At 40.3% G+C, this 14,382-nt stretch overlaps 1 protein-coding gene across 1 annotated transcript in view; it reads right to left on the bottom strand.

The window, feature by feature from the left end:
- Window positions 1-14,382, bottom strand: part of Adgrg4 (adhesion G protein-coupled receptor G4) — a 109,860-nt gene that overhangs the window by 58,794 nt on the left and 36,684 nt on the right. Inside the window, exons 3-7 of the mRNA XM_052747287.1 lie at window positions 7,075-12,987; window positions 4,961-5,055; window positions 3,226-3,290; window positions 1,486-1,524; window positions 269-322 (exon numbers count right to left, since the gene is read on the bottom strand). Of these exons, the coding sequence (XP_052603247.1) occupies window positions 269-322; window positions 1,486-1,524; window positions 3,226-3,290; window positions 4,961-5,055; window positions 7,075-12,987 (6,166 nt within the window). The remainder of the gene's footprint in view (window positions 1-268; window positions 323-1,485; window positions 1,525-3,225; window positions 3,291-4,960; window positions 5,056-7,074; window positions 12,988-14,382) is intronic.

Below are 14,382 nucleotides of genomic sequence, written 5' to 3'. Positions count from 1 at the left end.
TCCCTATCCGAAATTACAACTACTTTGGACCCCATTTCCTCTTCCTATAAAGAGGCAGCAGCCAGGCTGCTAAGACTATGCTATGACCAATGGAAACAACTTAGCCTGTGGATACAAAAGTTTAATTAGAGCAGCTATGAAATAACCACCAGGTACTTTAATCTCCTTCTGACAACTCTCACCAAAAGGCTGCACATTGCACATACTGAATTAAAAAGAAGGCAAATAAGAACTAAATGTACCAGCTATGAATAAACTTATCTCCTACCTGTATGGTATATGAAAAATTGTAGCAATTCCTTGACCTTTTTTCTGTTCCAATCCATGCAAAAAAAAAAGGACACGGTCACTGAAATCTCTGAACAAATATCAAATTTAAATAGAGGGCTTATCATTAACAAGAAAATCATAATTATTCTTTACATTCACACAACCACTGCCTTCTTCAAATATCCCTAAAGCACACTAATGTGTTTAATCTTCAAACCAAGCCTGAAGAGTGGATAATACATGGACTGTCACTCCACTTTCTAGATGAAACATCTGACTCTCAGGGATGTTAATGATCTACTCAGCATCCCAGTCCAAGCCTTCTGGATGCTGACACGGTAGTGAAGATAAACATAAAATGTTTGATCATCCTAAGCTGAGTTAGCACTTAATAGAGCTTGGTTAGCTCTGTATGTCTAACAAATAAGGAAGTGGAGGCACGGAGAGGTTGATTCATTTGCCCTAGTTCCCACAGTCAGAATGGGACGGAACTAGGAGCTTTAGCAAATTACCACACGAGAGCTTTTAGACATAGTATTTACAGAAATTTCAGTTCAATTGTCTTAGTTATATTTCAGTCATATTGTCTGTTGCATTTTTAAATTCTGACAGCTGTTTATAGCAAGTATTTTAAATGATGGCAGATGACTTAGAAGAAACTATTGGATTTACTGTATTTTATGTAGTCAAAATATTTATCTCATATTTAAATGTCTTAAAAGCTGTGTGGTTTCTAACCATTTTCGAGTGTACCAATGCACAGTTCTGAGGAGCTGAAATAAGTACTGGAATCAGGGTCAAAGAAGATGGCAGCTTGTCTGCTGTGCTCTAACTACAAATACATGCTAGAGGAGAGGTTTAGATTTGTGAGGCGAATTGCAGACTTACAAACAATTGCATCTTGGAAGAGTAAGGCTTTTCTGTGAGATGTGTCCACAATCAAGAAATAATACTATTATTTATGATTCCTAAGTCCCTCCACACACCCTGCCCACAAAATCTTCCCCAAAATGCTGCCACACGGTCGTTTTAGAAGAAACAGAGGGTTGCTTTCTTGATAGGTCCCTGTGCCAATCCTAAAGGAAATAATTTGATCCTCACCTTTCACCACTGAACTTGCCTGGTAATATACTCCTAGGAAAAAGAGCTACTTACTTATGGCTAATCATTTTCAGAATGGGTCACAAGTAGGTTCATTTTGAAAAATTACTTACAATATGTCTGTACATGTCCATCTCTTCTTCAGAAGTCTTTCTGTATCAAAAGCATCACAAAATTATAAAAAATGAAATGTAGCACCAAATGCATGGATTACAAGGTAAGGCTAATGACAGGTGTGAGGTAGCATAATTCCAACCGTGCTGGAGCTCCAAGGGGACCCTTGGAGTGAGCTTCAACATTATTTGCATACTAAAGTGGTGCTGAGACTTGCTCAGCAGCAGTGCATTAAAGAATACATGTACAGTGGTGGGAATTACTCAAATATCTATGTAATCATTACATTAAAGTGAATAAGCTAAGCTCAGGATGGTGGGACATGCCTTTAATTCCACTACCTCTGAGCAAAAGTAGGTAGATCTCTATGAGTTTGAGCCCAGCCTGAGTCTACATAGCAAGTTCCAGGACAGTCAGAGCTACACAATAAGACACTGTCTCAAAAAAAAGAAGAAAAGAACATAAGCTAACTTTTATATTATGATATAGAAGATGTACATGATTTATTATGAAACAAGAAAAGAAAGTTCTTAAACAATATATAGACTAGGAAGTCTCTTACTAAATACATTTTAAAAACTAGAGGAGCCGGGCGGTGGTGGCTCACACCTTTAATCCCAGCACTCGGGAGGCAGAGGCAGGTGGATCTCTGTGAGTTCGAGGCCAGCCTGGACTGCCAAGTGAGTTCCAGGAAAGGAGCAAAGCTACACAGAGAAACCCTGTCTTGAAAAACCAAAAAAAAAAAAAAAACTAGAGGAATATATGGTATTAGATGTTCACAGGTATTCTTCAAAGGGTAGGAAAAACGTGGGCTTTATAGATTGTCCATATTCGTGTCAGAGATTTCTATACATTAATTCTACATACATTTTACAGTGGCAACATTACTTTTACATTGAATAAAAACAACATGTGACTTGTAAAACAATATTGGAGACTCCAAATATCTCCTGTTTGCTTTTAATCTTTTTGGGGGGTGTTGAATTTTTGTGTCTAGTCAAAATTCTTATGTTGAAGTCTAATGAGATGATGCTAGATGATGAGCTCTTTGGAAGGTTGTTAGGTAACGAGGGTGGAGCCCCCATGAAGAGCATTTGTGAACTAGTAAACATCTTATGTAAAGACAGAGTGCTTCCTGTCTGTGGCCCCTAGCATGTGAAGACTCAAGAAGGTCCTTCCTCGGGATCCAACCACACTGATTGCACATCCTCCCAAACTGTGAGGAAAACACTTGGTGTGGCTGGGGCCAACTAGTCTGCAGTCTATCGCTATGGTAGCCCAAACTGAGACAATAACCAATGATAATCTCCATTTATAAATAATCCTTCGCAAACCTATTTTTGTTTGAACACACGAGAGAAACCGAAGAGCCAACATAGAGAGAGTAGGCAGTCACATGGAGGGGCAGCCACCTGTGACAGTGTTCTGAGGTGGCACTTAGTGTGAGGCGTCTGAGTCCTAGGATCAGAGGCTTTCTAGATGGACCGAAGCCTTTCTCATGTGAGTGCATTTTCACTCTCCTGAAACTGGATTTGTTACACTGAGAGTAAGATGCTGCCAATGAGTCTGATTTACTGTTTTCCTCTCTGCATTGTTTTCTTTTCTTTTATTCTTCCATTGGTTTTACAACCTACAGTGAGACAAATGCATTCTTCATTCCTAGATATCAACAGAGGAAACTCACAGACCCAGGTGGTCCCTCTATTTCCGTTCAACTCACAGAAGATGCCATTTACATACCTGCTTTTGATTTGAATAGCCAAGTTAGCAAGAGAAAATTCGCTGTTTTGAAACACAAAGTTTAACTGTAAAAGCAAAAAGCAGAAAAAAAGAAAACAGGGGATGGATGGTCAGTGTTCGTGGGGCCTCTCTTCCATTTTTAAGTCAAGGAAGTCCCTTGGGACAGTGTGAGCTGCAGTTGTCATTTCAGTGAACCCAGCATTTCCAAACGTGCTCCGGTTTTTTTTTTTTTTTTTTCACACTGTTAGGAGCTAAGGGGCCCTCCAACTTAACTTCAAATATGGAAGCCCCAATCTGCAATGTGACCAAATTTGTCTATAGAGCTGTTAGGGGTGACCAAAGTGAAAGGTCGAGCCCAAATCCAATAAGAATTGTTCTGCTTATAAGACGACAAAGAGAAAGCCGAGATACATGTGCACAGAAGAAACACCATTTGAGGCACAGCAAATCTCATCCAAATCTAAGCCTCCTCACACTGTCCCAGGAAGCTTCTACCCCACCCTGACTCCCATCCAGAACTGAGAGATTACAAATGGCTGTTTTAAAGTGTAGCTTTGTAAGGCAGCCTGAACACTCCCAGACACTTACTATTTTCGAGCACTTAGAATTGGGTCATACACACTTGAACATAAGTGCTAATGGAGAACAGGAAAACCAATATGATCATTCACTGCTGAGCCTAAGGTGCACATTGGTGCTGTTACTTACATGAAGACCATTTGATGATAACTTTTAAAATGTAAAATGTTCATGACATTTGATCCAGTGATTAAAAACTTAAAAACTAATCCTATAAAAATATTCAGGGGTCTCTATAATAGTCGGAAGAACATTGTTTTATCACTATTTAAAATAGAGAAAATATATAAACAACCTAAATGCCTACTAATAGACATCCAGATTTGAAAATGAAATGAAAATCTCTGTTTCAGACATACAGTAAAATCTTATGCTTCTGCTAAATGGTAAAAGGCAGAGCTTTTTCCACTACCACATATGTGCTCAGAGATGCATAGTAAAGTGTTACTGGTGTTCATCACTGGTAAGATGTTTGCCAAGTCTATACAAGGATTTGGGTTTGCTCCCCAGAACTGAAAAAACCCAGAGGTAACTAACTAGCAAGGGAGTGAGTTAAAGAGAGAGAGGCATAATTAGTATGATATCAATTCTTTTTCTGAAAGAACACACCCCTATAACTGTATAGAAAAATCTCATAGAATATACCTTAACTTATTAAGAGGCGCAGTAGAGGACAGGAGTTGTCTGTTTTAGGTGTTTTCATATGAACTTCAATTGCACAGTATGCATTAGTTTTATTATCAAAAAATTTAAGGACAAGTAAAATATTTACTGTGTTGTAGACAAACAAAAAATAAAGTACAGAAAATAAATCTATATGAACACTATGCCATAGACTTTGTCATCACTGCTCTGTTTTCCCCAGCTAGGAAAATTTGGCAATGACTCAGAATTTGTCTCTGTGGAGGAAAATGTACATATCTCAACAAATAAAAATAATAACAGCTCATAAAAGCTTTCAACACTGCTACTATGAAAGAAATTACATACATCTTCAGAGTGTTGCCTACAGAGTAAATAAATGTGCAGTGAAAACAATCTAAACTGATTATCTGTGAAATGGATTATCAGTAGAAAAGGGAGTCTACCTTCAATCTACCCAGTCTTGGTCATGTGTATTCAACAAGTACCATAAATATTTAAAAGAGCATTTTACCCAATCTTTTGTAAATTCATGAATAACAGTAGTAATGAGGACTCTTGGCTCTTCATCAAAGACAGAGAAGCTCATTTTGGTATTATAGAAGGAAACTGGAATGAAAAATAAACAAATTTTTGTTATTTACATCAAGGAATCTGATTCCTCAAAATTTGATCAGATCCATTGTAAAGCAAACAAAACAATGGTTTATTTTCATTCCTAAATTTTGCTTAGTTTAACATCAAGAATTGGCATCTGGGGCTACATAACCAAGAGCAAAACATGCAAGGTGCTACCATCCCATCTTTGCTTTGATTATGTGGCCATTTTCCCAGGTTTCAACAAAGTTTCTACACAGACTTGCTGCAAATCCCCTAAATTTTGTACTTTTATCAGCCAACTGATTTCTAGCTCATTCAATAGCCACACTAAATGCTGTTTTAAGATCATTTGTCCTAAGAAAGTAATTGTTTTCTCCTCACTGCCTTCTTTCTCCTTCAGAGTTTTCTCTCTTTATGTTCCTCTTGATCTTGTCTTGCAGTATGTTTATTTTAGAATCTTTCTTCCTTTTTTGTTTTTGGTTTTTGGTTTGTTTTGTTTTGTTTTGTTTCGTTTCATTTTGTTTTGTTTTGTTTTTGAGACAGGGTTTCTCTGTGTAGTTTTGGTGCCTGTCCTGGACCTCACTCTGTAGACCAAGCTGGCCTCGAACTCACAGAGATCCGCCTGGCTCTGCCTCTCAAGTGCTGGGATTAAAGGCATGAGCCACAACCTCCTGGCTTATTTTAGAATCTTAAGAGTTACAGGTCCAAGCCAAGGAAATGGATCAGCAAATAGAAGTACTTGCTACCAAGCTTGATGATTCAATGAGCTGAGTTCAATTCTTGGGACTCAGATGGTGGAAAGAGAGAGCTGGCTTCCACAAGGTGTCCACCTTCCCCACAAGGACACAGTTATATACATGCCCACACACATACGTGCATAAAAGAAATCAACAACTAGGGGCTGGAGAAATGACTCAGCAGTTAAGGACATTTGCTGCTTTTGCAGAGGACCTGTGTTTGGTTCCCAGCACCCATATGTTGGCTCACAACCACCTGTAACTCTATTTCCAGGGGATCCAACACCTTTTTCTGGCCTCTTTGGGCACCAGGCAATCATGTCATGAAGATATATACATGCAAGCAAAATACTCGTACATATAAAGTAATATAAAAAATAAGAAAAATGAAATGTTAAGTAAATGTTTTAAAAGTTGCAGAACCATTCAAATTTGAACAATATGGATGTCAGATACTCCCAACTATGGATAAGTATTTCTAGTCAATTAGATGTAGCGATTAGAGAGGGCTCAGACCTACACAGGATAAAATTCAAAAAGCAAAATACAATGATACAATTGTGGTTTGTGTGTATGTGTGTGTTGTTTTGTTTTTTGTTACTGGTGGTGGTGGTGGTGGTGGTGGTGGTGGTGGTGATGGTGGTGGTGGTGTATGTGTGTGTGTATGTGCATGTGCACACGCATATGCATATTTTCTGTTGTGTGGTAAGCATCATCAGACCTAAGGGCATATGACCCTTTTTTTATTTATTATATGTATTGGTTTTGCCTACGTGTATGTCTGTGCACCATGTCCATGCCTGGTACCTGAGCATGTCAGAAGAATGCATCAGATCTCCTGGAACTATAGTAATATGGGGAGTTTGAGTCTCCATGTAGGTGCTGGAAATTGAACCAGGGTCCCCTGGAAGAGCAGACAGTCCTCTTAATAGCTGAGCCATCTCTCTAGCCCTCCCACCCCCAGTATGTTCCTTTGACAGGGTAAAGATGATGCTCCTAGTCTGTATTCCCATGGGCAGAGTCACAGTCAATATATCAAGAACAAAACAACTGTAAGGGATGCTTCCAAATGCCATGCTGGGTGAAAAGATCCATTTGCAATATAGTTAAGTAAAGACAAGAAATATGGATTGAGGGTTCTGTGCTTAGACAAGTTACTTGTGTGCCAAAGACCTTAAGGAAATAAGAAATACATGCACCTTCCCCCTCATTTTCTGTCTTCAGAAAACTTGGAGAACAAATGGGCCATTCATTGTTCATACAGTCTGTTAAGGGTATATGAATAAAATACCTGTAGACACTGTAGCAGTTGGTAAAGTAGATGCTTGTGTAAACAGAAAGGAAAATGTGGAGTCTATCCAGGTTGTCTTAAAAGATGAAGAGATTAGTGAAGACCCAGTTGCTGTAGAAGGACGTGTCATCTCAGCAGACATCCATGGAAATGAGGGCCCTGTAGCTATGGATGGAGTAGTGGCTATATTCATAACAGAGTCCTGTGTGGGTTTAGGAGGAATTAAAGTATGGGATTCTGATGTAGCTGGGACTTTACTCCACACAGCTGTTTTTGTAGGGCTAGACACAGACAGAGAACCTGTAGGTAGGTCGTGACTGGTTATAGAAGGTGATATACTCATTCTACTAAAGGACCTGGGTTCAGACACAGTCCAGGAGTTGTCAGCCACAGTAGTCCTGGCGGATGATTCAAGGGCTGTAGGAGTGTGTGGACTGTCACCTTTGGTTTTTGTAGATATGGGCAGAGAAGTCAGAGAGTCAACAGTGATGATGTCCAGTGTAGCTACAGGAGTGCTTTGGGTGGGTATGGAGCTTCCATCAGAAAAGGGCACTGTTGTAAAGTTAGGGGGTGTTGCTATTGTGTCAGAAGCTGGAAACATGGACTCTGCCATTTCTCCTGCAGGTGAAGTTAGAAAATGAGGAGGATTAGATACAGATGTCAGAGAGCCTGAAGGGAGACTAGATAAGCTCCAAGTCGGTGAGGTAGCCCTGGAAATGGCGGCCAACATGGTAGGGAGAACTATGGAAGACACTGATAATGATGTATTCTCAGTAAGCCCAAAAGTAGGAAGGCTTTCTAATGTAAAAATTGATGGCATCGCTGTAATAGCTCTAGAAACCAGACCAATCTGAGATGTTGACAAAGTCCCGGGAGTAAAGTGAAGAGTTTCTGTTTCCATTCTGTTTGGTGTCATTACATTAGTTGTGAAAACGGGAAACGGAGAGTCTTCACCTCTGGGTGTGTTTCTGGAAGTTGTAAGTAGAGACTGAGTAGTACGAGGTGTGATTCTTGTTCCTTGTGTGGGAAATTCAGCCGTTTGAGATGTAAGAGGAAACTTGGCCTCGGTACTATGAGGTGAGTAAAGAAATGATGTCAAAGAAGGCGGAGTTGCACTCGGCTGGGTCCATGAAGGGTATAAAACAGAAGTATTCACATGTGAACTGCTCTTTGTTAGTTCACTGGTTAGCAAAATATTCCCTGACAAGGAAGTCATCTTTCCTGTATCACGGGAAAGATACGTCAGTGTGGATTTTACACTTTCTGGAGGTCTAGGGGTGCCTTTAAAGTTAGTCACAGATGGGGAAACCTGAATATCTGAGGAAGTATAAAAACTGTCTAAAGGAGTAGATGGAAGCCCACTTGCAGGGATGGCAGTTATAGAATAGGTATTGATGGGTTCTGTCACTCCACCACTGCTCTCAGTAGACAGGGAACTGGTGGTAATCCCAGGCAGTATGTCCAGAGTGGTAGACTCCTTTTCTTGTGGTGATTGCTGGGTTGTTGAAAGTAGCGAAGAAAACATGGTCTTTGGGATAAAGGAAATAGCTTCAGTATTCTTAGAACTGAACAGAGAGGAGGTAGTTGTGCCTATAACTGAAGTCACGGTCCCAGCCGCAATAATGGTTGGAATAGTTTTCACAGATGAAAAATCTAGTTCTGCTGGAGAGGAAACAGGTGCAGTTGTAGTCTTGAATGGCATCTCTACCACTTGTAAATTAGTGAAAGTAGGGGAAACCGTTGTGATTTGTGAAGTAGGTCTAGAATATGACACTGGTGTGATATTCAATGTTGATACTTGAGTGGTTTTAGTAGTCTTGGGGGGAGGTGAAGACACCGAAGTAAAGAATGCCCTCAGTCTTGTGGAAGTGTCAGAAGAAACCACTGTAGTTGAGAAATCAGAGTCATTAACCAGCTTTGAAGGTTTCTCAGACTTAAGCCCAGAAGTACCTATAGAAAGACTTTTCAAATAGCCTGAGTTTATGGTTCGGGAAGACTTAGTCATTAGTATTGTAGGGGTGTCAGAAACCTTTTTAGGGGTGACGGTAGTGACATTGAGTGGTAATAAAGACATCTGGTAAGTAGGAGTGGATGTTTCCATGGAGGTCTCCCCAGGCAAGTTTGTAGGTTCATTTGGAACAGAAAAGACTGTAGTGCCCCCGTTAGCAGGGATCATCGTAAAATTGGTACTGAGTAGTCCAGTTGTGAAAGGAGAGAGGGACTTAAGGAAAGTCTGTGTGTTTTCAGAAGTGGAAGAAGCAATCCATGTCGACTCAGGTTGTGTTTTAAGTAAAGGCAGGTGTGAAAGAGTTGTGTCGGTGAGCACAGGATGTGATATTCTAGCTGTCCTGGAAATTGTAGTGTCTACAGGTGAAGTAGCCTGGTGACCTGTGTCTGGATGAGTCAAAGGAGAGGAACTCACTATCTTTTCCACAGTCCTGGAAGGATATTCTGAAAGGGTACTTGTCCTTTCTTTATCAGGAGACAAAGATTTGGTTATTGTCTGAAGTTGTGAAGGGAGTGCTGTTTCCTCAAGACTAGTCAACCCTTCTGAAACATGAACACCTATTATGGTACTTGAGGTCAAGGTTTGTGTGGTCTGTGTGCTTCCAGCAATAGACGTGGTTAAATTCCCAGAAGTTGGATTCCCAGGTGGAATCTCCGAAGGCAAATGTGTTTGGTGGCTAGAGATTTCTGTGGTCTCAGAAAATTCTGTGTCTGTCATTTCCCAAGGGAAGGTGCTCTGGGAGTCCGAAATAAAGGAATTCTTGGATGGGGAAATTTCTGCCGCCCTTGTAGTTCTGAGAGTTTTCCCCATGGAGGTGTTGGTCTGTTCATTCTCAGAAGAAAACATAGAGGTTGCAACTGTCAACTGGGTGGAGATGGGTGTGTTTACAAAATATGTGGTAGATTTGGTGTCTACTGAGGTAGTAAGTTTATTGACAGAGGTCAGGGGGGACATGGTCTCACCACCAGTAGATGACTCTGTGGGTCCAGAAGCCATATTAACATCTCCACTACTACTAAAAGTATAGGGAAAGCTAAAAACATGAGTTGAATCCTCAACTTGAGATACAGATGATGTTGCTACTGATGTAGATGTAGTTGAGCTAACATAAGTAGAGGCCACAAAAGTAATGTTGCTAGGAGGAGGCCTTGAGCAGACAAGAGTATGTATGGATGGACTTACTAAGTCAGCTGAGATGGAGGGAAGGGTGTTTATAGCCTTAGTTATCATCACAGGAGTGGGAGGTCTCAGTGAGGGTACCAAAGTCTCTCTCAGAGAGGAAACTGCCGTGAGTGCTGTTGTGGAAGAGATCTCTGTGAACTCTGAAGTGGTATGAAGTGAGTCTCTGTGGGTAGGCATGATATCACTGGTGGTGGAAGGTGTTGGACTCACTGGTGGCACCACTACTGTGGTCATTGTCACCGTTGGTAGAGGTGATCCAACTGATAGCACAGATGTAGTGAAGTCCCTGGCCAAAGTAGAAGGCTGAGACAGGGTCACTGTGGTCTCATCAAAAACTGCCATTCTGGTGGCAGGAGAGGTGACAGCAGAGACATTAACTGGCAGTGAGAACTTGTGGGTAGTAAGATGAGGGGTTGCTGAGGAAGGAGTTGCTGCAGTCTGTGGTGACAAGATGCAAGCAGACAAAGACACAGCTGTCTTGTGTGAAGGAGTAGTGGAAAAAGTGGATCCCATTATCCTTGTTGAAGAACCCAGAAGTCTGGGGAGTGTCTGGGTGCTCACAGAAATGGATGATGAAGCCGACTTCCCCTCAGATGTCTCTGAAGTCCAGTGTACTGTATAGGTATGGTTCAAGTTAAAGGTTGCTGTAGTACCATCATATGAACTCTCAGGTGTGCTTTTCATCAGTTTTGTTGAAAGCCAACTCACTCCCACCGCAGTAGTTGCAGTTTCATTATCCAATGCAGTAGTCAATTTTTCTCTATCTGAAAAAGGGGAAACAGTGACAGAAGCTGTCACCATTTGTGTTGATTCATCTGTTGCTTCCAGCATTGCTGAAAATGGAGAAACCTCAGCTACTGCTGCTATAGTTGATTTTACCTTAGGATGATGGGAAGTGGTTTCTTTTGTCACAGTGGTGTAGACTCTCTGTGCTGTTGCAGACATTGGTAGAGGGGCCATAGTAACACCAAATGTGCTCATACCATTTGTATTCATTTGTGTTGTCTCAGAAATGTTCTTCTCAGTAGAAAAAGTTGGTTTAATGTCAGCGAGGGTAGACACATCCAATAAAGGAACAACTGTCTCCCTTGATATTGAGGGAAGTTCATTTGCAGCTACTGTGGGCATAGAGGTGCTTTTCAGTAATAAGGTGATAAGTTTAGCCTCAGGCTGACTAGTTATAGATGTGATTCCAGTAACACTGGAGAAATTACTAAGCCACCTGGATGTTGATTTGAATAGAGCTGTTGTATACCTGGTTGTAGCAGGATCAGAGCTAGTGGTACCCTTGCTGTCTGTGGATGCTTCAAGTAGGGTGATATTAGTAGTCATGGATGAATTATCTATATTAGTAGTACTATCTTGGAATGATGATGTGAGATTTTCATTAGGCATGAATGTAGGTATGGTGGTTGTATTTGTAGAGGTCAACAGGATTTGATTTGGCTTAGAAGTCCAAGTAGTCTCATTGGTGAAGAACTGATAGTCAATTTTATCAGTTACAGATATGAGACCTGATTCAGTTGCATTGTATGTAGAAAGTGACTTAGTAGAAATCAAAGTAAGCATGGGCTCATCAGTTGTGGGTGTATTCTGGGTGTATACTAGCCCCTCCATGGTAGGGAAGAGTGAAGTTTCAGCCAATGTAGGGACAAGTTTGGTTCTGGGAGTTAAGACTAGATGTGTACTCTTAGTATCAGTGACTGTCTGTTCACCTCGAGTTCCAGTTACTGGAGAGGATGTAATAGAAGAAAAGACCATAGAAGAGGTCTCTTTAGGCCCGGGGGTATATATAGCATCCTCTATGCTCGGTGAAAAGACAGCTTGGGAATTTGAAGATACTGACTCTGTTTTCACTGTTCTTGGGGCAGGTGTGGTCCTCATAGGCAACACTGAATGGACTGTGAATGCCATTTCTGCATCAGTTGTTGACAAGGTAGATGCCACCTGATTTCCGGAAAACACAGAATTCATAGGAGCAGCTGTGGAGGTAAGCAAAGACTCTGCTGGGAAGGTTGATGCAATCCCAATGTCAGTAGCCATAGCTGAAGTCTCTTCTAGTGTGGACCAAGATGCAGTTCTGGCAGCTGAAGATACAAGAAATTCATACCCAGATTTAGAGGTAGAGAGTGTAGCAACATCTGTGGATTTGTGTTTGGGGCGAGATGTTGTAGACATGGATGTCGACTCAGTCATCAAAAATGAAGTTGCATTCCCAGCAGCTGACTGGGATTTAGTTGTTAAAGTTTCAGATACAATAGAATTCTTGGTAATTCCAGATGTGTTAAAGAAATCAGTAGCTGTAGTTGGATGAAAGGTTTCAGTACCCATGACTTCCAACATTTTTGTTGTCTTTGTTTTTCCTAAATTTGAGTGTTGAGTTACTTTCATGGAGCCAGGGGCAGTATGAATGGGTGTACTCTGGGTAGACAGAGGGATAGATGTTGAAGTAAACAAGACATCTGCTGAAAATGTAGCTGTCTGGGCCATAGATGTCTTTAAATCTTTTGATGCACTCACTGTTGCTAGAGGTGAGGGTATTGTATTAGAATAAGATATGGCTGCATGATTGATTGTAGAAACAGGCATGCTTTCTGATGACACTGTGGATGGATGTACAGTCTTCTGTGGGTTTAGCGCAGTAATTTGGAAAGGAGTTGTTAAGTCTATTTGCTGTGAAACAGTTGTACTTGTTTCTTGAATTGTCATATTTTCAGAAACAACTGAAAAATCAGAAAGCATGTGTTACTTTAGATTCAGCCTTAGAAATTAGAGACAATTCTTTAAGAAAGAGCTCTATAATTTCTTTTCATTTTAAAGAGAGATAAGTATCAGATATAATCATGTTGTTTGATTACTTAATTTTTCTTAAGATGATTTTCTACTTTGTAAATCTCTATCTGATTTTCATAATACCCTGGGTAAATAACTAGTAGGGAGACATCCATTACATAGTATCTGCATAAAAGATACGGGCACTTGTACAGAACTATACACTGATTGAGGTGATTCACCTTTGGAAAGGGACCTATCAAAACTCATGGAAGAAGAAATCAATAGCCTGATTAGTTCACATCCATTACTGAAACTACATTGTGAAGTTAAAAAGCTTCCCCAAGACTTCAGCTTTGGATTCAGTCGGATGCAGTTTTAGATTCTGGCCTCATAACTTTCTTTAAGGCCTTCATCTACCTCTCTGTGCTTCAGCACCTTCCTCTATGGCATGGGAATTATAACCCTACCTTATAAAACTTTCCCGACACTTGTGAGTTAATATGTGTAAACCATCAAGCTTAGTATCTGGTGCATAGAAAGTAATAAAAAAACAGTTTCTTTGATTTTTGAGTTAATTAAATCTCGTTTTCTTCCGTTTTCCCCACAAGGCAGGGTCTTGCTATGGAGACCAGATTGATCTCAATTCCTCACCTTTCTGGTTCAAGAAATTATGGGCTCACAGTTCTCTGGCCAGCTGCCTTGGTCAAATTTCTATCAATCATTAGAACACTGAAGATTGAAAATGTTTTATTTGGAACCTCAGGATCAAAAAGTCTTGAATCCTGACCATTTATGTGTGTGCATATGAATATATATTTATTGATTATGCATCCTTGTATATGTTGTAAATCTGTATTATAGACATTATAAATAAGTGTAATAGGAATTTCAAAGGCTGTGATAAAATAAATACAATTTATAATATTTTCTAGCACCCTATTGTAGGGGCTGTTCGCCTCATATAACAGTTCTACTTTGCTTTGAAGAGCATAGGAGAATAGTTTATGCCCCTTTCAAGTCAGTTAAACTTCACAAGTATGGTGAATACCATTAGAAGTTCTCTGAGGAACAGCAAGATTTCTGCCATGTCTCCTTCCCTTAAAGAGCTCATACTCTTATTGGAAATTTCATAATATTGAGATATTTTGCTCAGTTGGGTTTTTTGTTTGGGTTTTGTTTTTGTTTGTTGTTTGTTTGTTTGTTTGTTTGGCGGAGACAAGGCCTCACTATTTAGTTCAGACCTAAAACTCACTAAGTAACATAGGCTAGTCTAACTCAGGATCCTTACATCATAACTTTCCAAGCACTGGGAAGCACAAGCATGTGCTACCACACCTGGCTTG

The sequence above is a fragment of the Peromyscus californicus genome, unplaced genomic scaffold (genome assembly GCF_007827085.1).
Source record: "Peromyscus californicus insignis strain IS unplaced genomic scaffold, ASM782708v3 Scaffold_10__1_contigs__length_136768540, whole genome shotgun sequence".
Taxonomy (NCBI): domain Eukaryota; kingdom Metazoa; phylum Chordata; class Mammalia; order Rodentia; family Cricetidae; genus Peromyscus; species Peromyscus californicus.
Note: the sequence above shows the minus strand (reverse complement) of the source record. Positions and strands in the feature narration are given on the sequence as shown.